Source organism: Curcuma longa, chromosome 5, assembly GCF_044706935.1.
Source record: "Curcuma longa cultivar G26 ecotype Majalengka, Jawa Barat chromosome 5, ITB_CL_G26_1.1, whole genome shotgun sequence".
Lineage (NCBI taxonomy): Eukaryota > Viridiplantae > Streptophyta > Magnoliopsida > Zingiberales > Zingiberaceae > Curcuma > Curcuma longa.
In genome coordinates, this window is record NC_133865.1 from 3,647,750 (window position 1) to 3,669,968 (window position 22,219).

Below are 22,219 nucleotides of genomic sequence, written 5' to 3' on the forward strand. Positions count from 1 at the left end.
TACAGAATTTAAAAGTCTCTGCTTTCGAATCCCAATTTTCAAATATGTTGATCAATATTACCCTAAGTTATAGAATTTCTTACATACTGAGAAATAACGCAAAAGGGTTATTATTTATAATACTAATGTATTTTTCATGGAGATGCATTTTCGAATGATCATTTCCTTTTCCCTTTCCCTTTGTGGTAGTTTTAGAAAAAAAAAATTCTGTAAAATGCATGACCTTACTCATCCAGTGTGACTGTTTCTTCAAACTTAACAGTTGGATCTCTCTTACAGAAGTTGATCTAAACTTTTTAATTTTCTGCAGCATATCAAAATAAAAATCGAGTTTTGTAAAATTCAATCGAATAGCTTTTTGTAAAACTAAGTTCAACTAAAGTTAATCACTAACGCTATAACAATGAGGTAATTACAATGCAAAAATAAATAACAATATACTCTTAAAAAAATTTACCTTTCGAGATGCTGACAAGTTGGAATCTTAAAACTTCGACATTATCCCCAAATGAATGTGATGAAAGTGAAGGTGGTGTTGCCGGTAAATAGAGAAACAAGTGAATGTGGTGTTGCCGGAGAAGAGAAAAGTTGCTGAAGCAAGTGGAGTCGGTGAACAGTGAAGCCGTTGAAGGTGGTGAAGATGGTGGAAAGAAACTAGTGAAGGTGGTACTGACAGGGAACAAAGAAGACATTGAAGATGGTGCTGACGAGGAACATAGAAGCCAGTGATGTAGGAGCTCTGGCTTGCCGACAATGTTAGGATATGAATCGTTGAAGCTGACAGCGTTTGACGAAAAATCAATTGAAAAAAAAATAGAGTTGTCGCACAAGCAGAAAATGGCTCGGCGTGGCGTTTTGGATTTTTACAAGAAAAAAATGAAACAGTGGTCCAAATTTGGTTTGGACGACAATGTGACAAGGAGGGTTGTTGCGGAAGGGTAAAATCGAAATAGGGTACACGATTTGAACCATCCTAAAACCAGATACGCGATTCAGATAAATCTCAAAATTAGCTATGTGGTTTGGGAAAATACCGCTATAATTTTATTATTATCATTTTGCTCCGTAGCTAGTATTATAATACAGTTGGGAGTTAAGCGAATTTTTCTGTAAAATATAACTCTATGTTAAACCTCTCCGCTCACTGCTACTGTACAGAGCCTCCCATATCTACCTCCGGCGAAGCACTCCACCGTTCGTCTCGCAATCGGCAGCCAAACCTTCCTTGACTTCTCATCTTCTTCCTCTCTTGGATTTCTGATTTCCTGCCTCGATCTCGATACGTTCGTGATCTCCGACATCGATCGGTCAATCTTTGCACAATCTACTTTTATTTCAAGCAGAGTACTCTTCTCCTCCATCTCTTCCAAATTCTTGATTTCTTCCGCCAAAGACTTTAGCACATCAGAGTTCAGCGCGCTCCATCGCCCCTTGAACACGATGTCGGACACGACGATCCTGTGCTTGACCTTTTGAAGATGTAAGAGATTTGACGGTGTCGTCGGTGGATGGCGGAGGTCAAGTGCATCTTGACTTGCTAGTTCCCGCTCCACGAAGAGCTCGAGCTCGCGTGCACTTCCTTGGGGAGCTAACAAGAAGCGGGAGCTGAAGGAGTAGGAGGCGAGAAGGGCGGAATCCCAGGCGTTGACTTCGCAGCGGCAGAGCGGGCAGCTGGCGTTAGTCTCGAGCCAGCGGTCGATGCAGGCGATGTGGAACGCGTGCTTGCACCGGGGGAGCAGGCGCAGCACCTCTTCCCCTGTGAAGTTGGCGAGGCAGACTGCGCACTCGAGGCCGTCACGGGCGCCATGGAGGGAGGAGAAGCGAAAGCAAGGAAGGGACTCGATGACAGCCTTGTTGATACCATCGAAGGAGGGCTGACCTGCGGCGTTGGCAACGTGCAAGGCGAAGCGGCGGTAGTGGCGGCGCTTGAGGTATGCGAATAGGATGGCGAGGGATATTATGGAAGAGAAGACAGCGGTGGTGATGACGACGCTGGGGCCGAAGGAGACCTTGGCTGTCTGCGGTGGCAGGTATTCCGCCTCGGTGGCATCCTGGGCTCCGGCGATGGCGGTGGAGATGGTGAAGAACAACGAGAAGAGAGCAATAGATGGAGAAATGAGAGCCATAGCGTTGTGGAAAGGGGTGGCTAACTTGTGCGGATACGATCGATGCTAAATGCTGAAGTCTGAGTAGTACTAATTAATCTTTTTTTTTTTTTTTTGGTCGAAGTTAATTAATCTATTTGGATGTTGTGTTTGGTATGTTGGAAGGGGTGATAATGTTTCGGCATAACTGAGTTGGTTACGATGGAATAAAGTTGCAGAAGAGGATAAGGATTAGAATTTCGATGAAGTCGAATAATATTTTTCTCCGTCGTAGCCAACTATATCTTCTCGATTAACTTTCTCATAGAATCGTGAAGGTAATCGTGTGAAGCTATTAAGATAATGGATTTCGTCTTTTACTAAGAAAAAGAAAAAGGAGTGACAACGTTGCGTGGACTTTGCAATTTAATTGTACATTGGATTTGGTGAGTTAGTGAGCTCATATGCATTTTTTTTTCCTTTCTCATTGTCTTTGGATTAGGTTTTTTGAACCGATGCATGTTTTTGGTTTTAGCTAGATGACAATATTATTTATGTCATCAAATTAAGATATAGAATTAAGTTAAAGTTCCTTTTATTCAAAATACGAAGGTGTATTTGTCAAAAAAAAAAAAAAAGGGTTTACCATGTCATTTTAATTTCTCCTATAAAATCAATGATATTACATTGAAACCCTCGGGGGCACAAAGCGATGATGACACCCGTCAATGACATATTAGGTATCTAGAATTCGAGACTTAGTTACGATAAATGTATCGAGATTTTTTCTCAAATGGGTAGCTAACTCAAGAATACTAGTTGTTAGGTTGAGTTGTTATATGTGCTTTCCCAATTTATTTTAATGGTTAGAGGAAAATTTTCGTATCTTAGGATTAGTTAGCTCAGAGGGTTGGATGCCTAATGTCAACTAAAAAAATATTATAGTGAAGTAAAAAAAATCATAATTATAGTTTTTTTTAAAATAAACTATATTTATTATACATTTACTTAGGATGAATTCTCTTGCCTTTCTTGTATACTTTAATTATAAGATACAGTCAACCATTTTAACAAGAATAATTTGTAAGTGTGGGTAGTGTTGATATAATCGACCTCTCATAAAAGTTCACTAAACTTGATTGATCAAGTTCAAGTTGACTACAATTAAGTTTTGATATTTGATATTTGATTAATATGTTTATCGACGAGAGCAAGATGTCAAGTAAAAGGAGAGTTTGTTGGAGATGGAGATTATTAGTGCAATCAACCTTTGATCAGATTGACTAAGATTGATTTAAATATGGATGATTGAGTGAAAAGTTAAATAAATCAAGGTCTAAAAATATTTGATAATGGAGAAGTCTAACTAGACAATTAATAGTATGAAGTCTAATAAAAAGTGGACAAGAGAGAAGTCTAAATGGGTCATGATTGATTGAACACTTAGTAGTTGGAAATCTAATAGAAAGTTGATAAGAAAGAAATCTAAGTAGATCACGATTAACCGGACACTTGAAGGTTAGAAATCTAACAAGGAGTTAACATGGGCGAAGTAATGGAGGACCCGATACTTGATATGAGAAGCAAAGTCCAAATGAATTATGGAGAATCAGATACAACATGAGATGTTAAGTTTGGATGGATTAAGGTTGATTGAATACTTGATAATAAAGAAAGTCTTAGCAAGTTAAGATTGACTAGATGTTAAACAGTGGTAAAATCTTATTACATTAAGGTTGATCAGATGCTAAATAATGATGAAGTCCTAGCAGGTTAAGGTTGACTGGATGTTAAGCAACGAAAGTTCTGATAGGTTGAGGTCAAGTAGATACTAGGCATGGTGAGAATTCAACATTAAAAAAATTGAAATTAGAGATACTAATCGACTGTTAGGTAGTAACAATTAACTGATGACCCCTAAACCTTGAATTTAGGATTTGAGAGGGTTTAAGGGAATTTGTTGTAGATCAGTCGACTACTAGTTATGAGTAATTGACTAATGAAACTATTGCATTAATCAGATTATTTGGCACTTGACTAATCAACTCAGCTGATGATGATTGATCGATTGATGGAGTGAAGTAGTTGATTATTAGCTCGATTGTATGAATAAAAGATTTCTAGGTTATGTTGGGAACTCGACTGATGTGACAACAATCAATTAATAGAGTGCAGCAGTTGACTCTTGTCACTATCCAAGCGAATAGAATATTTTAAAGTTAGTTGTGACACTCGACTACTTTATCATTAGTCAATTGACGTTAGTTGACGATCAAAATTGAGTTGAAAAGAGTCTTTTTCAGGTGAAACTATCGAATTTAGCAAATCAATTGATTGGTGATGATAAACAATCGACTATTAGGCGAAAATTAGTACTGATCTGAACGCTATAAAAGAAGGGTTTCATGAAGGATTTCAATGTCAATTTTTGAAAGACTTCAGAGGAGAGTGTTGCTGTATTTTCAAACCATCAAAAGGCAATCTAAAACAATCAACAATGAGTAAAGCAAAAATTTTATTTTTAAATTTTTATTTACATTGTATTCAGTTTTATCTTTTTTTTTTGTATTTTTCTTGTATTTATTTGTAAGAACATGTGATTGTAAAAGGTTTCTTTACTCCTGGAAAGTATCCGACAAAGAGAAAGAAAGTGGTGATATCATTAGGATGGTAGGCCATGGAGTAGAAACTAAAAATTTCAAACCACATAAATTATCTCTTCTGCTTTTTTTGTTGTATATTTATTATTTATATTTTTCATCGCATATAACTCTTTATAAACGAGTACAACGAAAGACGAAAGTCAAATTGCTAATCGTTATTCACTCTCTCTATCAACGTTAACCATCCTAATAAGTTGTTGTTTGTAACATTACTTAGTCACTGAACGAGTTGAGCTATTCAACCCCCCCCCCCCCCCCCCCCCCCCCTTCTAGCTCACAAGGTCCTAACAATTTCGACGTCAATTTTTGAAAGTCTTTAGAGGAGAGTGTTGTTGCATTTCTAGACCTTCAAGAGGCAATCTAAAACAATCAATAATGAGCAAAGCAAAATTTTTATTTTTAAATTATTATTTACATTGTATTCAGTTTTATCTTTTTTTAATATATTTTGCTTGTATTTATTTGTAAGAACAGATGATTGTAAAAATTTTCTCTACTTCTGAAAGGTATCCAACAATGAGAAAGATAGTGAAGTTATCGTTCGGATGGTAGGTCATAGAGTAGGAATCAAAAATTTCAAACCACATAAACTATCTCTTGTGCTTTTTCTGTTGTATATTTGTTATTTATATTTTTCGCTGCGTATAACTCTTTATAGACAAGCACAACAAAAGATAAAAGTCAAATTGTTAATCGCTATTCACTCTCTCTTCAACCTCCGATCAGCACAGCAACGGTGGCTTGAGCTGGTTGACGAGCGCCGACGCCCGTGAGGTTTTCGCTGATGTGGTTCAGAGGCGAAAACCTTTTTCCCCGTCGTCGCAGAATGGTGGTCGTGGGTGGTTCTCCGATCATCGGTGCTCGACAGTTGTTAGCCCGAGAGAGTGAGGTGTGAGTGGTTCTCTATTTCTACTCTCCGGCGCTCCATCTCCTTGAACCTAGCTCCCTGTTCTTGAGCCGAAGTGGTTCGGAGGCTGTAGAACTTGTGTGCTTGGCTCTGATCGTCAGTCATCCCCCGGAGAAGCTAGGTAAGTGGCTAATTTCTCTGTTCTAACTCTTGATTGTGGTCAGCAGGGGTTCGAGCAGAGGAAAAGGGCTATGGATCTTGATTTCCCCGATCGATTCTCGCTAGAGTGGGCTAGCTCCGGTGAGATCCGTTCTGTTGGCGTGACTCCACCGACGCGGGTTTCCCTGTTCTGAGCTGATATAAGATATCTTTCAAAACATTATATATTTGAAAATTGGTTGACCAACACTTAGACACAAACCTCTATAAGATATTTTTCCCCATTGTCGTGGAACGGTGGTCGTGGGTGGTTCTCCGGTCATCGGTGCTCGACGGTCGTTAGCCCGAGAGAGTGAGGTGTGAGTGGTTCTCCATTTCTACTCTCCGGCGCTCCATCCCCTCGAGCCTAGCTCCCTGTTCTTGAGCCGATGTGGTTCGGAGGCCGTAGAACTTGTGTGCTTGGCTCTGATCATCAGTCATCCCCCGGAGAAACTAGGTAAGTGGTTCCATTCATTTGTCCTAACCTTTGATTGTGGTCAGCAAGGGTTCGAGCAAAGGAAAGGGGATACGGATCTTGATTTCCCCGATCGATTCTTGCCGGAATGGGCCAGCTCCGGTGAGATCCGTTCTGTTGGCGTGACTCCACCGATGCATGTTTCCCTGTTCTGTGCTGTTGGAGCCTTCATCCACCCTCACGGTCATTAACCATTCATTCACCTCCGCTGTCATCCCCTGTTCTTCTCCTCAGTTGGTGTCGGCGCTGGTTGAGGGAAGGAAATCATTAACCCTAACCCTAGGTTTAGTTGCTTTTATTCTGTTATGTTAATTAGTTCATTCAAAAATCCCCCCTGTTTGTTGCCTTGTTTGTTGATTCAACCAGAGGTAATTCAAATGTTGATTGTTCTTGTTTGTTTTGTCATGGAATCAAGTAAACCCCCTGGATTAACTATGTCATGCTTCATGCGAATTTGAGTTCAAGTTGGTTGTTATGATGCTCAGTGAATGAATGTATTCGTGATTAGTTGTAGGAATGTTTAGGGATTCAGATTGTAAAACTTGTGATGAACTTTCGTTTGGAATGTTAATAATTTGAAATGTTGAACTTTTGTTGACGTGACTGTGTTGAGTTAGCTAGCTTTTCCTATGAGGATTGGATAGGGTATGTATCAAATGTTAATCTTGGATGGTATGTGAATAGGCCTATGGATTTAATTGTTGATCAATGTTTGTAACTGACATTAGGTTATATGCTTGAGTTGTGGAATGAAATATGTTGTGGAATTAGTGTGGTTATATGTTGTATGTAGTGTGAGTAGTGTATGTTACGGTTGTTGTAAATTCCTATTGTAGGATATGTAAATGAAGGCATGTGTTTGGTTGTTAATAAGATGGGTTGAATGAGTGTTGAGTGGTCTGATTGTGAACCTATTGAGTATGTTGTATCAGAATTGTGAATTGAATGTATATGGTGTTGAACAATTAATGTAGTACTTGTGGCTAACTTAATGTATAGTTTGTATAATAAATGTTTGTAGTGTAAATAGATAAATGTAGATTGTATTTGTTTGTAAATTATTGTGACTTAGTGAGTAGAATTGTGTAATTGTACATGTGAATTTATTTACCTTCAGATTGTATGAAGTAGTGTTGTGTGGAATTGTATATTTGAATAATGCTTGGATGATGAATTGTAACCTAGTAGTTTAAGTGTTTGTATATAAGATACATGTTGTATATATATTGATCTTGTATTAATAAAATGATCCATTGGAAGTGTAATAAGATGTATAATGAGTTAGTGTGTAGGATGTACATGTTGTAGGTTGTATAATGGAAACATGTTGTATGTTATATTTGTTATTTAATTGACATTTTGTATGTTGTATGTTTAAGGAAGGGAACTCACATTGTATATTGATTCATGTAATAAATGGGATTCTTATAATAAATTATTGGACCTTTTAGTTATTTGTTGTTGTAATGTGATACATAATTCGGTAAGTGCATGCCACTGTAAATATGATTGTTGATTGTTATTGTAAGTTATAGGATTTAATTTGAATAAATGACATCTGTAAATAATTAGGAAAGAATAAAATAAATAACAAACCCCGCACCATATGTATAGAATAAACCTCCCATCATTGAGTCCTAGAGAGACGACCCGGACCTCTCTATACTACTGTAGCGATAAGTAGGGGTTTGGTAAATAAATAAATAATTAATTTTGATGGGTGTTAGTGACACAATAATAAGGGATAAAAGTAAATAAATAAATCCCAATAACACACCCGCATCAAGCGCCCTCACCGAAGCCTATCCAATCAGACCTCATCACTGACTTATCCATCTTTGGGCGTCTGGATCGCTAACATGCCAGTATCTAGCTACAACTTTATATGCATCGAACTTTATCCCTTACCGGGTGCCTAGATCCCTTCTAGACCTCTGAAAGCTGACGTATACTGATCACTTAATGTGTGTCAACTCAACTTGCTTGTTGGAAACTGTCCTTCCGAGCACCTGGAGTACATCCAGGTGCTCGGACCACTCTAGGCACCTAGAGTTCCATCTGGCCGTCAGGAATCAATGATTCCATCTAACTTTTGATTTGAGTTTCTACATCCCAGACTTAGCACAACCATAACATAACGAATATGAATGACAGCTTTCTAACTATCTGGTATCAACTTTCGGTCTCCCATGAAATCTTAAGTTGGACCAACGCCTACTGCTCACTTTTCAAGAATGTCCACTTAGGAGAGTTTATCAGATGTCAAATCTTGATCCACCTGATCTATTTAGACTTTTGCTCAGTTGATCTTGGCCCTCGGGACTTCCGCTAGATTTCTGGTCCTCGACCCCATCTAGACTTCCTCTAGGTATCCTCAACCACAGGGCTTCCTGCTTGATGTCATTGACCCCCAATGCTTTCTACCTAGTGTCCTCTATCTACCAAGTCTTCCTACCTAACCTCTCCAATTAGAACTTCCTTACTAGTCCCACTGACCAAAACTTCCTTGCCTAGTCCCATGGACAAGGACTTCCTTACTCAGTCTTAACTAGGACTTCCTACAAACTTGATAAGTACATCAAATCATAAATAAGCTTAACTTTGACCTTTTGCCACTATCAAAACTTAGGTTCAATCGCATGGTGCTTCCAACACCAACATAATGGTCATACAATATCTAGATTTTAAAATTTTATATATAATTAGAGTAAGAAGAGTCTCAAAAATACATTGATATTGTTGTTAAATGAATATGATAGGCCTAAATATAATAATGATTTGTGCTAAAATTATACTAAATTGTCTAAATTTTAAAAAATCACAATATATTATCTAGATTGCAAAATTAAAATTTAAGGATATGGTAAAACTTAAGAGGCTTCTAAGAATGCATTGCCTTGGATATATTTAACGCTATCAATGAATTTTAGTCAAATCATTTATCAATAAATTTTGATTAAAATTTACTGATACCCTTAATCTTATTAAATTTGATTTAAATCAAGACTAATATATTGGACTCTCCTAAATTTAATCCTACTTTTTATTTTTAATTTTATGTCATATTTAGTTCAATGTGAACTTTTTTTAAAAAATAGTACTTTTAAAACCCACTGCAACGTGATTTATTTTTTAAAATGTTAAATATATTTTAATTTCATCAAGAATGAGTTGGAAAAGTGTATATAAAAAGGAAGACATTTTTTAAAAATATATAATTTGATAAATATAAAAAATATAATACATAATTTAAATATTAACAAAAATCAAATACACATTGGGTAAATTATCGAATTAATTTTGAAATTAATTTGATGAAAAAATAGACATTAATATTTTGTATGAAAGATAAATATATATCATCAAAATGTACAAATTAATATGTATCCAAAATTAACCTCTCATTTTTAATAAAGTATCAAATTTAAGTGGATCTCTAAGATATAGGAGATCATATACATGAGCTTGTATCCTCATGTGTATCGTCCTCATAATATGTAAAACAAACAACATTTGAACATCCATCCAGCTACTACTACTAAGTCAATGAAGTATCTAATAAAGCCGTTTCTTGTGATGTGTGTAGTTGCAAGCTAAAGCTCTAATAACACCCACTGACTTGTGCCCTCGCCCACTCACTTGTGCCCCTCCCTAATCTGTTATCTCCACCCGTGTCCGCCCTTCTGGAGCGATTGGACCTCCGACCTCCAACCTCTTACGTCACCTCTCCTCTTGGAATGAAACATCTGATAAAGTCACCTCCTAATGTGGCCAATTGTGTATGCTTATGATAGTCGCCAGTCGCCAACTGAAGCTTTGATAGCGCCCACTGACTCGCGTTCTTTTTTATCTGTAATCTTCATCGATGTCTGTCCTCCTGGAGCTACTGCGCTCCGACCTCCTGAGTCTCCTTCGTAATGTGGCAAATTGTGTATGCTTATGACGGCTCCCGTCAAATCATCAAATAGAGTTGTTTAACGGAAGCTTATGACGCAGGAATTGACTTTGCAAAAACAACACTCCACATGCTAAAGCACTGACTATTTACTCTCACCAGCTAATGCCCACTTTCAGAAAAAAAAGATCAAATCATATCTTTAATAGCAAGATGATAATTCTAGCATTTAATTCAAGGCTCACGAAAGGTCAAAAAAATCTTTTTTCCTTACACGACAAGCAAATACCAAACCGTAGTTGACACAGTTGAGCAAAAAGGTTGTCATCAGTAGCTTCAGCACCAATTTAATCAAATTTTCTATTTTTTTCAAAAAGACGCTGCATAATAATGAGTCTACTATTTACATAAAGACACCCATATCAGATGTATATTGCAATGGAGAGGCATCTGGATGCATAAAGAGGGCAAAAGAATAAAAGCAATTCCTATCCTAACACAATTCAGTTGAATTCTTGAATCGCATGAAACATTTTGCTTATGCAAGTACTGCGAGCGAACGGTAATCCTGCAGCAAGGACGGTCTGAATTTATTCATGGTTGTGCTTCCTTGAGAGTGGAATACTCTGTTTGTGTCAGTGATGTAAACAGCCGGTGGTGGTCGGTCTTATCTTAGAAAGCCAAGATCTCGAATAGTTTTGATCAGTTTTCAGAGGCGAGCCATTCATCTATGTACTTATTTTCATCTGCAACACCATGATAACATGAAATTAGACTAATTAATTTCATTGCCTATTGTCCTTGATAACATACCATTCTAAAGCTAAAGAACTTAGTTGATACAATGTGGCAAAATTAAACAGTAATAGTTGTCCATATCACATGTAGAAATAGTTGTCCATTGATTTACTAGTATCAGGTTAGTTAAAAGAATCCAGTTAAACAGTAAAAGTATTTTCTGATAGAGAATACAAAGTTCCTAAAGGCTTAAAAAATACAGATGGAAATTCGACAATTAATGCAATTTAAGCACACGACAGTAGCAAGGAGAAAAAACTTAGAGCAACAAGAGTACAGAAAACAAATGCAAAAACAAGAAAGGACGCTTATAGAAGTCGTAGATGACTGGAATTTCTTGAAGTGCATGTCATGAAATCAAACTTGACTCTAAAGGTTGCTAATAACCATCCATTGTGGCATATGGATAAATATCAACAAAAATCAAATCAAGCTGGTAAAATTTGAGTTATACATCAAACGATAGCAAATGCTCTTGCGCTACTTATTCTGAGCGACTTCACTAAAACAAGATGACGCAATAGCAGCAGCAGTTTTAGCACTCTTAACGTCATCAATCAAATAATGGAACATCATTCACAATAGAAGCAAGTAAGCATGTGAAACTAAAAGATAACGAAGATTCAGTATTGTATTCAACGAAAATTGGAGTTCGAAGGAGAAGACTGCTTACCGATAGTTTAAGATACATGTAGCAGATGAAAAAGACAAATTTTAAGGAAAGCAAACTTTTGCCAGTTTACCAGGGGAAAGATTGTCCAAGTGTTCAAGTGCTCCCAAGGTGTGAGTTTTGGAACTCTCCTCCTGCTCACAACGGCCACGGACGTAGCAACGGACCAGGACAGCAAAGCTGTTCTCTACTTCACTGTCACTTTGGAAATCAGGAGCATGAGGTTCCAACCAACCAATAGACCAATCGGAATCCTCAGTCTCGGACCCCGACATGCAGACACCATCAGACGGCACAAGGACGATATCGTACTCCTTGTCAATCCGCCGCTCCTCACGGCTCTGCCATTTCTTCTTAATTCTTCTGGAGTTCGACCTTACCCTCGGCCCATTAACTGGCGGAAACTTCAAGTTATCCAGCTCCCTAAATCCAGCCGGGAAATCGGGAGACGAACTCAGGGACGAATTGGGGGATTTATGATCTTTCCCACCCCAAAACCAGCAAGAGAAACGCGTAAAAGCCACAGCCATTTTCCCTTGAAAAATAACTTGACAGCGGATCACACCACCAAATACTCCGGTTGGATTCTACTACAAAGCATAAAAAATATCACGAAGCACAGAAACGTGTTGGAATCTTCCGTAAGGGGTCACAAAAACCAAGACTCACAGCCCATCCTCACACAATCGGACACAAAAAGTTCGCGATTTACCCTTTTATAAACAAATCAAAACCACTACTTTTGCAACGAAATTATAAGTTCCATAAGGAGAGAGCACCAAATCTCAGCTTTTCTCTCGAAAATCATCCACGGTGCAAACGTCTTCCCAAACAATACCACCCAAAACAAACATAACTACAAGCTCATCAAGATATTCCCTCATATCACTTGAAAACTGTTAGCAAATGAAACATCGCCCCATAAGAACCCTAAAAACTCCGAAACAGAGGCATAAAAAATAAATAAACAGATTTTACAAGCTGATCAATATTCACAAGAGAATCGATGCCGATGCATGATCTGATACGAGTGACTTCCGTGGTCGGCGGCAACTCCGCCGACTCGAAACGGAGAGGCAGGAAGGCAAAAAGCTAAAAGAGCGAGGCGAAGAGAAACAGGCACTGAAAGAGGAATGCTCTTTTTCGTCGTTTTCTCCTGAAATTTATAGCCCTTCGATGTGACGCTTAGGGCTTCGTGCTACGTTGATGGATGAATGAGATCAATTGAGCCTCTCCTTGTGGATGATCGAAGCCGTCGGATTTTGCTATCATGTCGCGACCTTCACGCGAGCGGACGTCGTCGTCTAAAGTTTTATCCCGCATAGTTTAACTGTATGCGACAATTAGTAAGCCGCACGTTATCGAGATCAGCGGTCATAATATCATTAGGCTCAAGACTCAGGCCTCTGTTAGTATCCGTTCTATGTGTAGGTTTGAGGTGCATGAAATTGACACGTGTCGTCGGCGTAGGAAACCTGTTCTTTGACAAAAAAAAAAAAAAAAACGAGATGTGGGGGCGCATGAATCCAATAATGGATCAGCCATGGAATTATATAAGGCTGCGTTTGGTTTGAGAGACACAAGAGACAGTGACAGAAATACAAAAATACGGAGACAGTAGAGACAGAAGACAAAATATTATTTGTATCTGTCTCCTGTTTGGTAACACAAAATACAAATACAGAATCACGGGATTAAAAAGACTAAATTACCCTTCACGGAAAAATATTATTCTCTATTCTCTCCTTCGTCTATTCTTCCTCCGCACAGAAGACAACCTTCGTCTATTCTCCGTCTTCTTCCGTCCGCACAGAAGACAACCTTGATTCGATCGCCTCCTTCGCACCGCCCCCGGCCCCCTTTCGATCGTGACCTCCGCACTGCCTTCTAGGTTGGATCGCGACCTCAAGCACCGCCCCCGACCGCTGTCGCCGCTGTGGGAAGCGACAAGGCATCGCCCTTAGCCGGCGATCGTCGTTGCCTGTCAACCGCCACCGCACACTCTTTGCCCTTGCCAGTCCAGCCGGTGCCGGCCGCCTCTTGCCTTCGCCGAGATCTGATCTGTTCGGTGTGAGGTCCGCCCCCGACCGCTGTCGCCGCTGTGGGAAGCGACAAGGCGTCGGGCTTAGCCGTCGATCGTCGTTGCCTGTCAACCGCCACCGCACACTCTTTGCCCTTGCCAGTCCAGCCGGCGCCGCCCGCCTCTTGTGTTCGCCGAGATCTGATCTGTTCGGTGTGAGGTCGTGAGGTAAGGGATTTTAACTAGGTCTAGGTTTTGGTTGTTCGATTCATGGGGTTTTTTCTTTATTCTCCTTTCAATATGATCAACGTTTTAGCTAGCCAATAATTTCACAGGACCAATTTCACAGGAGCAACAGGTGAACAATTTTACCTGTATTTCATTTGAGATTGTTCTTTATCTGTAAATAACAGAAATAAGCAACAATAACAAACAATAAATTTGGATACGAATTTCAAATGGATGAGTTACATGGAAGAGATACTGCACATATCCATTTATTGTACTGACAGAAAAATTCATGATTTAAACCTCATTTTGCATTGGTCAATGCAGACATAATGTGCCATGCCACTTATACAGAAATCGAAACCATGTTGTCATGAGGAAAAATTACTTATTTCAATTATCTACGCAATACAAATCATGCATGTATTTGTTTCAGCACTTGGAAGGGTATCAACTCTGATGATGTCTAAAAAAAGAGATAGATTTAGTGCATAATCAACGTTTCAGTGCATAACAGAAAGAGATAAGGCACATTGTTATGAAACTATTTGCCTTAATGGTTTATTTTTATAATTCCAGTGAAGATGAAAGTTAATGTTGTCTTGCTTATGGCAGGCAAATGCTATAGTCAACTCTAGGTTGCTTCTAATAGCAGTAATGGGTTTATTGTTCCCTGCTGTTCTTCATTATTGAGTGTTCTACATCAATAAGTTGATGAATAATAAGTTTCTTGCTTGCTTTTGCTGCACTTGTTTCTCCGCGATATTGCTTTTATTAGCATATATATTGGTTGGTGCATCCCCTCTAAAGCGGTGGACCAGTTCATGGCTTCTAGGTATGCCTTAAACTTTCTTCCTTCTCACCAAATATTTTTGAACTGATCGGTGAGTTGCAGTTGCAGATCGTCATCTTCGTTGGTGTCCAGGAGTTCATGGAGGTGTGGTTGTGGGGACCAGCCGATCCTACTCACATCTAATAGCAAAAAAAAATCCAGGGAGAAGATTTTGGAGGTGCCCTAACTGGAATGTAAGTTGTTTCTTCCATCGCACCAAAGTGGAATCCATTTTTAGCTCTTCAACCAAATTGGAGATAGCGTTTATGTTTGTGATCGTTGCAGAGCCCCAATAGCTGTAATTTTTTTAAGTGGGGCGATGCGCAAGCAAAATCAGACACAATTACATCTGATATATCTCATTCAGCCATTGCATCAGATATGTTACATGAAGAATCGAGACAAAAGATCATTAAACTAAAGAAAAAGCTAGATGCTGAGAGGAGGAAATCAAATTGTCTTCTGCTGGCTACTGTGGTTTCCTGGGCAGTGACTGTTTTAACTCTTTTTTATTGTATTAGTGGTAGGGGTTAATATTCTGTCGATAGGCAAGCAAGAGTGATATATGTATTAGTAGTAGGGGTTAAATGTGGTTAAATGTTTTTGATAAATTGTATATACTGATTGAAACTTTGAAATCATGGTTTAAACTAATTGTGCATTTATCATGCGACATCACTATAACTAGTGCAAACTAATTACACTATTTAATTATTTATATGTTTTAAACTTGCTGGCTGTCGTGCTAGTTATATCTGATCTATGGGGTTATAGAATATATGCTCCACACTAGTGGCACTCTTGGTTTGTTTGGGTTGGCTCAAAGGTATGCTTCTGATTTCAGCTCTTCAGTACCAACAGGCATGCCTTATAACGAGCCAAATTAACGACATAAGTTGTCGGGACTTCCAGTTCCTGAGCTTCTCAATCCTAATGGCTTTTCCGTTTCAGTTTGATAACAAGTGTAGCTCCTTCATTAAAATTTACAGGCATGCCTTGCAACTTGAAGCACAAGAGCTGTTCTATGCAATTGTCATCTTGTATACTTTTGCACTAATACGGCAAAATTGGCTTGATAATTGCGTTTGTTACAACGACGTTCATGAATTATGTACTTGAAATCTTCGAAATTTGTACAGTTGCTTCATGATTCCCGTTCTTCATTTTAGGTGTGCCTGTTCTTCATTAGCGGCGTTTCCAATTTAGTTGATGTATGAGCATTTCTAAACCATACTTATCAATGAACTGGCTTTGAAATCAATTCAATAGATTTGCAGACTTCTTAAAATAAACTTCTAAACTGATTTAAGCATTTTGCATTTTAGATTGAAATTTTGAGATCAAAATTAGAGACTGTTTCGGAAAACAAATGGAAACTATTCGAATCAAAATCACTTGACTTACCAGTGCGAATTGCCAGGAAGAAAATCACCACTCAGTTTTCCATCTTAGTTTACTGCAATATATGCAATAGCAAGAATAGTGTTCAGCAGCATGCAGGCCAGTTTCTGTTATGTATCACGATTAGAGCATGCATATTGTAGGAAAACAATTTGATTTGGTATTTCTTCCATCCTAAAGACAAGCAAAACATAGTTATAACCAGAGGAAACTAACAATTCAACAAAACAATCTTATGAACAGAGATAAATGAACATAACTATATATAGAATCTCCACAACACATCATGATCAGTACACCATGGTTCAATCTGCAACCATATTACAACAAAATTACATGATCAGTACACATCATGATCAGTACACCATATTACATGATGTTTTTGATAAGGCAGAAAAAAATTACATGATCAGTACACATCATGATCAGTACACCATATTACACGATGTTTTTCATAAGGCAGAAAAAAATTGGCACGCTACTAGTTTTCTTGCTTCCACGATGTTGCCAAAGCATCGAATGCCAACAAGCCCTTCATACAAACCTTCATCGGATGTAGCACAAGTGCTTTGTATGTACCTGGCAAGCCAAAATGTGTGTTCCCTGTTGCAAAAGGGCATTAAAATTCATTAGTAATGTAGGCTAACTATGGATTATAGCATATATGCCAAAAACCAATTGCTAAGCAAAATGTTAGTTACATCCACAGTAGATAAACAAACTGAAACAGATAGCACAAGTATATCTTACCAGTGACGTTGACGGAGAGAATGACTAACTATGGATTATAGCTCTAGCAAATGCACGCCTTTGGTTCTCAGTTAAACTCCAAAAGGTTATCTGCAATTGAGGATTCTGCGAGAACTTAAGGCCCACTAGAACTACTTCATCATCGCTGAAGCCAAGATTTTGCAGGGTTTCACCAAGCTTCACCTCCTCATTAATCCCTGCCATAGCTTTGGCAAGAACTTCGACATGCTTTCCCTGTTGCTCGACAGCAAACCTGACAGTTTGAGCCAACTCTTGGAATATCTCAAATTCTTTATCTTTTTTTTTGTTGAAGTAATTTTCCGTTGACAACCTTCACTTGATGAAGCCATTGATGCATTAGGTTGAAGTGGAGAGTTAGTTTGAAGTAGAGGGTCACTTTCGAACATATCAAAATCATTGACAACATCATTGAAGGGGAGAGTTATTTCTTCATTCTCTGTATCTAGCTGCTCAGCTGCATCATTTCCACTCATGGCATAACTTCCTGTTGCTCTATCCTTTCCAAATATTGTCTCCAAACGAGTGAAAAGTGGAAATGGTTTCCCGGGAGTGTAGAACCTCACTGGATGATGCTGCAAAAAAAATATGCAAACCATAAGTGAGAAATAAGATGCATGCATGTATATCTTGCAAACATAGTCATAATAGTATATCAAACCTTAATCCAGAGCTCTAGAACTTGTTTGCTATCCACTTCCACAGTTTGTTTCTCATGATTCCATCCAAACCCACTACAAGCAAGCATGTCTGAAGCTGATTGGTATTTCTCTTTCAGCCGTTTTTGTTTGTTCTTACAATGTTTAGCTGTAAACCCAGATCCAGGAAATTTTTCATTCATTTTTATAGCAAGCTTTGGAAAAACACCTGGTTTAAATTGTCCAGCATCAGCACGGTGCCCTTCTATAACCATCTCCTCCATGAAACCAACAAATGCAAGTGTTTCCTCGTCTGTCCATGTGCGTTTGCTATCCATTTCTTGTTATTATTTGCACAAATATTTCACAAACGATTTATCAACTAGTAAGCAACTATTTTGAACTTATTGTAAAGAAATATAACAGGAAAGTAAATCCAATAACAAAAATGCAGTAAATCCAATAACAGAAATAAAACAGTTATTGCAAAGTGTGCTAGTAAATAACAATTTTAAATTTCAAGTAAATATCAAAATGCAGTACGATTCCTTCTCCACTCTTCGAACATTTCAATTGCTAGGGTCTCCCGCCGTTGAGTCCATTCATTGCTACTTTCTACACTTTCAATCACCTCGACATTGGAAAAATCCTCTCCTTCAGGCATATGCTCAGGTTCAATGGTTGTGTTTTCTTCAGGATCACTATCCATATTCATTCGTATAAAATTTTGAAGCAGGCAACATGCAATGATAATCCGATTTTGTGTCTTAATTGGATAAAATGAAGGGCTCCTCAAAATGGTCCATCTCTTCTTAAGCAACCCAAAACAGCGTTCAATTATGTTCCTAGCTGAGGAGTGCTTCTTGTTAAAGTACTCTTGATAATTTTGAGGTGCACGCGAACCTTGAGCCCATTCTTTCACGTGATATCGAGTACCTCTATATGGTGCTAGGAAACCCTGACCATTTGTGTAACCAGCATCAACTAAATAATAACTACCTACAAATCAAAAGAAAATTATTATATACAGTAGTTAATATATATATAATCAGTAATATAATAATATTTGTTTTTTGACAAACCTAGTGGTATTTGGAGGCTATTACGTCGTCCAATAGCGTCTCGTAGTATTCTCGAATCAGATGCTGATCCTTCCCAACCACTAAGCACATAAACAAAATTCATATCTCGGTTGCATACTCCCAAGACATTTGTAGAAATTCGACCCTTTCTTGTTCGAAATCTTGGTTTATCTGCTTCGGGGACAGAAACATCGATGTACGTGCCATCTAATGCTCCTAGACAACCCTATAATAGAGAACTATCAGGTTTTATAGCAAATGGTAATGACTTAACAACTTAGATATATTGATGTTACCTTAAACCATTTCCACCTCGGATCTACGCAACCCTCTGGAACAGGTTCAGCCTTGGCAAATAAGAGGCTTTGCACACGTATGATAGAGTTCAATACCCTGTTAAAATATCTACTAATAGTTTCTCCTGACCTATAGAACCTAACTTGTAAGCTGCGATTCTTTTTATGATGACCTAGTATGATTAAAAATATTATAATTTGCTCAGCAATGCTTACTCGACCTTCTTCAGTTAACCCACCTTTAACTTTAAGCAGCTCACACAATATGGCAAATGCATTTACATTCATCCTTAACTCCCAAATGCAATTCCTATCACCCGCTCCAATAATACGCTCAAGTGCATCTCGTCTGAGGGAGACACTATTAATCCTTTGACTGAGTGTCAAAGAATTATTACGACTGCTTCTCTTCTTGGTGTACACAAACATAGTAATTAAAACAATGAGAATCAATGTGTCGATCTGAAATCTCATCATTAAATAGGAAGCAACACATTGTTTAATTTGCTTCATACTGTCCATTCCTTCCTATGAAATAACAAAATTCAGATACGAAATATCAGATATATGCCCTTTGACTTCATGAAAAAAGGGTAAGCAAAGATTAGCACACAAACCTAAATCACACATACAAAAATGACAAGAAGAGATATCTTAAAACACAATGAAAAAAATGTAATAATAAGAAGAAAATGACTTAAAAACAACTCAACTATCTGTGAATGTAGAACAACTCCATGAAGTATTACTTTCTATCAATATACTAAAAACAAGTCCACATTTTGGCTAAGCCACTCCATGAAGCTTGATTAAGTGCATTGTGTGGTAGATATAAATCATCTTTCTTAAGTGTTACTGTTAATGCTCAAAATTACCAATATTAATTCAACTGTAGTTTCTCTGAATGTAGAAAAGGAAAATCTAAAGATAAAGACATATAAGATCCTCATAGACAACGCTGAATAGTTGGGGATTGGGACATACAAAGTATTTAATTGACCATGTCTTATGCATGCTTTCATATGTACAATTTTGTTACAGCAATGAGATTTTGCTCATTGTTCTAAAAGCAATTTAACCAGTTATAAATAGCCTAGTGGTACGAGTGAGCAAACTGGATCTAACCAGGACTATGATCTAATCAGACCTGAAAGTTTATGATTCACCAAAGAGGTGAATTTTAAGTAAGCAGCATAATGGTTTTTTTTCAGAAGACCATAAACAAATCTATCGCACCACCTCCCACCACTCTTCACCTTTCTCTCCTCCTCACTCTTTCTCTAATCCTTTCTGGTTCTCCCACCCTCCCTCTTTCTTTCTTCTTTTTCCCTCTACTCTTTATTCCTCTTCTATCCACAATAACCAAAACCTCACTCCAAGCTTGTATTCATGAGTTGCTACCTGGTTCAGATCTTAAAATCTTGATCCAAATCCTGAAACGGGGTCATACAATAGCCAAAGCCAAAATCAATTTGGAATCTGTAACTCATCTTAACCCATGCAACTCATCATTTCCTCCCTCTCCACTCTCATGCAACTCATCTTCCTCTACTTCTCCCCTGCTGAAAGACAAGGAGAAGCCAAGCCAGTCGTTCACCTCCATCAAGCCCTAGAAAACTATGCTGCAAGCTACAACCCAGCAACCAAGAAAAGAAATGATGGGATCGGAAAGGGACCATACCAGCGACCGGAGGAAGATGCTGAAGCCTGCGAACGGCGGAGGGAGGCTGCGAACGCCGGCGCGTCAGGTGGAGGCTTGAGGAAGGCGGAGGGTGCGGTGAAGCTCGCGGAGGCTTGAGGAAGGTGGAGGGTGAGCTCGCGGAGGGTGCGGCGCGTGAGGAATGAAGCGGCAGCCGAGGGAGGGTTTTTTTTGGGTAAAAGCGGAATTTTCCTTCTTCTGTCTCGGCGACAATCGCGCTGTCTCCGTTTTTCGCGTGGACACAATTTTCACAGGATTGGCCACCGAGACAGAGACACAAATCTAACTTTTTGTATCTGTCTCCTAAAAACAAACGGGGACAGAGACAAAAAAACCAAATTGTCTCTGTATTTACGTCCCTGTCTCCGTTTCCAAACGCAGCCTTAAGCGTTCGCTCACATCCTTAAAATGTGTCCGCGCCATTCCTCTTACTTATCAGGATCGATGCGAATTACAGAGGATGAATAATTCATTATTCGATCGTTTTCATATGTTTGTCTACTCTTAGTATGCAATGTGATGTGGTAAGTCTCACGACCCCAACGTGGTGGGGTAGATCAACAGGTACCTGGCCAATCTCAAGATCCATGATCAAGGTGGTCTTAGGAACCCAAACTCAGTAATCCGAGAGCGATATGCCTGATCCGTTCATGTGAGCCTTCTTACCCGGCCCATGGGTTCCAACACTCTGTCTACTCGGCTAAGCAGGGCCGAGGCTAAACCCGGGTGGACAGTCCATACAATAGACCCTTGACCAATCAGCATATCCGGCCACCCATGCTCATCATCTTGTCCGGTCTGCACAGGTCTTTAATCTGCCTTCCCGGGAAAGCCCGACTACAGTTAATCCCGGGTATGTGCCACACTGCTAGCTCATTTCCCGGGCTACCCGGTGTTTAGCCCATCCCGGTTTGCCCAGTCTACTCATTTTATCCAGACTGCTCATCCTACTCGGTTATCCCGCGGTGATACGCAACCTACCTGGCTAATACCTACCATGGTTAGTCCCGGGTAACCTGCCTAGTCTTATCGTCAGCAATCCACCCATCCAGACTGCTCAGTCTACCTGGTCTGCTCGACCATATACTCCGCCCTTCTTACCCGGATAAACCCAGCCATCGTTGGTCTCGGGTACCCTTATCCCACCCCGACATCAATCCCGGCTCAAGTCCTCCTAACGTACAATGGTGATACAGACAATCAAGCGTGTGAACTGTCGTGTAGGGGAAATGTTATCTTCATGTCTCCACGTCTCACCTCGTCATTGCTGTCATCTTCCTACTTATAGCTAAATGACAAAGGTGAAGTACAGCATCATGCCGGAGAGCAGTTATAGGCGTATCACCCTTGTCTCCTAGATGCCACTCTACTGGCGCAGGTGGCAAGCACGTTTAGAATTCTGTCCCCCCGGATACCACTATATTCTGCTCCCCCTGACATATGGAATGTTCTCTTCGTAAGTATATCAGCTCCCATGCAGGTATCAGCTCTGGATCCGAACTCTCACATTTTCACTACTACTACTTCTCTTCCATCTTTCATCGGAAAACTAATTTGACGTCGGAGTGGCCTGCCAGGACTCTCCGGCACCAGCTAATCAGTTCGTTCGTGGTGATCTCGCAGGT

At 39.1% G+C, this 22,219-nt stretch overlaps 2 protein-coding genes across 2 annotated transcripts; both read right to left on the reverse strand.

Moving 5' to 3' along the window:
* Nucleotides 1–1,066: 1,066 nt before the first annotated feature.
* Nucleotides 1,067–2,126, reverse strand: LOC141829194 (putative RING-H2 finger protein ATL12). The gene has a single exon (XM_074716609.1). The coding sequence runs from the start codon at nt 2,124–2,126 to the stop codon at nt 1,128–1,130; it is 999 nt and encodes a 332-aa protein (XP_074572710.1). The 3' UTR covers nt 1,067–1,127.
* Nucleotides 2,127–10,498: 8,372 nt separating this feature from the next.
* On the reverse strand, nt 10,499–12,745 carry LOC141829436 (uncharacterized). Its single transcript, XM_074716897.1, has 2 exons — nt 11,704–12,745; nt 10,499–10,908 (listed from the first exon to the last, which is right to left on the reverse strand). The coding sequence occupies exons 1-2, from the start codon at nt 12,158–12,160 to the stop codon at nt 10,865–10,867; spliced, it is 501 nt and encodes a 166-aa protein (XP_074572998.1). The 5' UTR covers nt 12,161–12,745; the 3' UTR covers nt 10,499–10,864.
* Nucleotides 12,746–22,219: the final 9,474 nt, after the last annotated feature.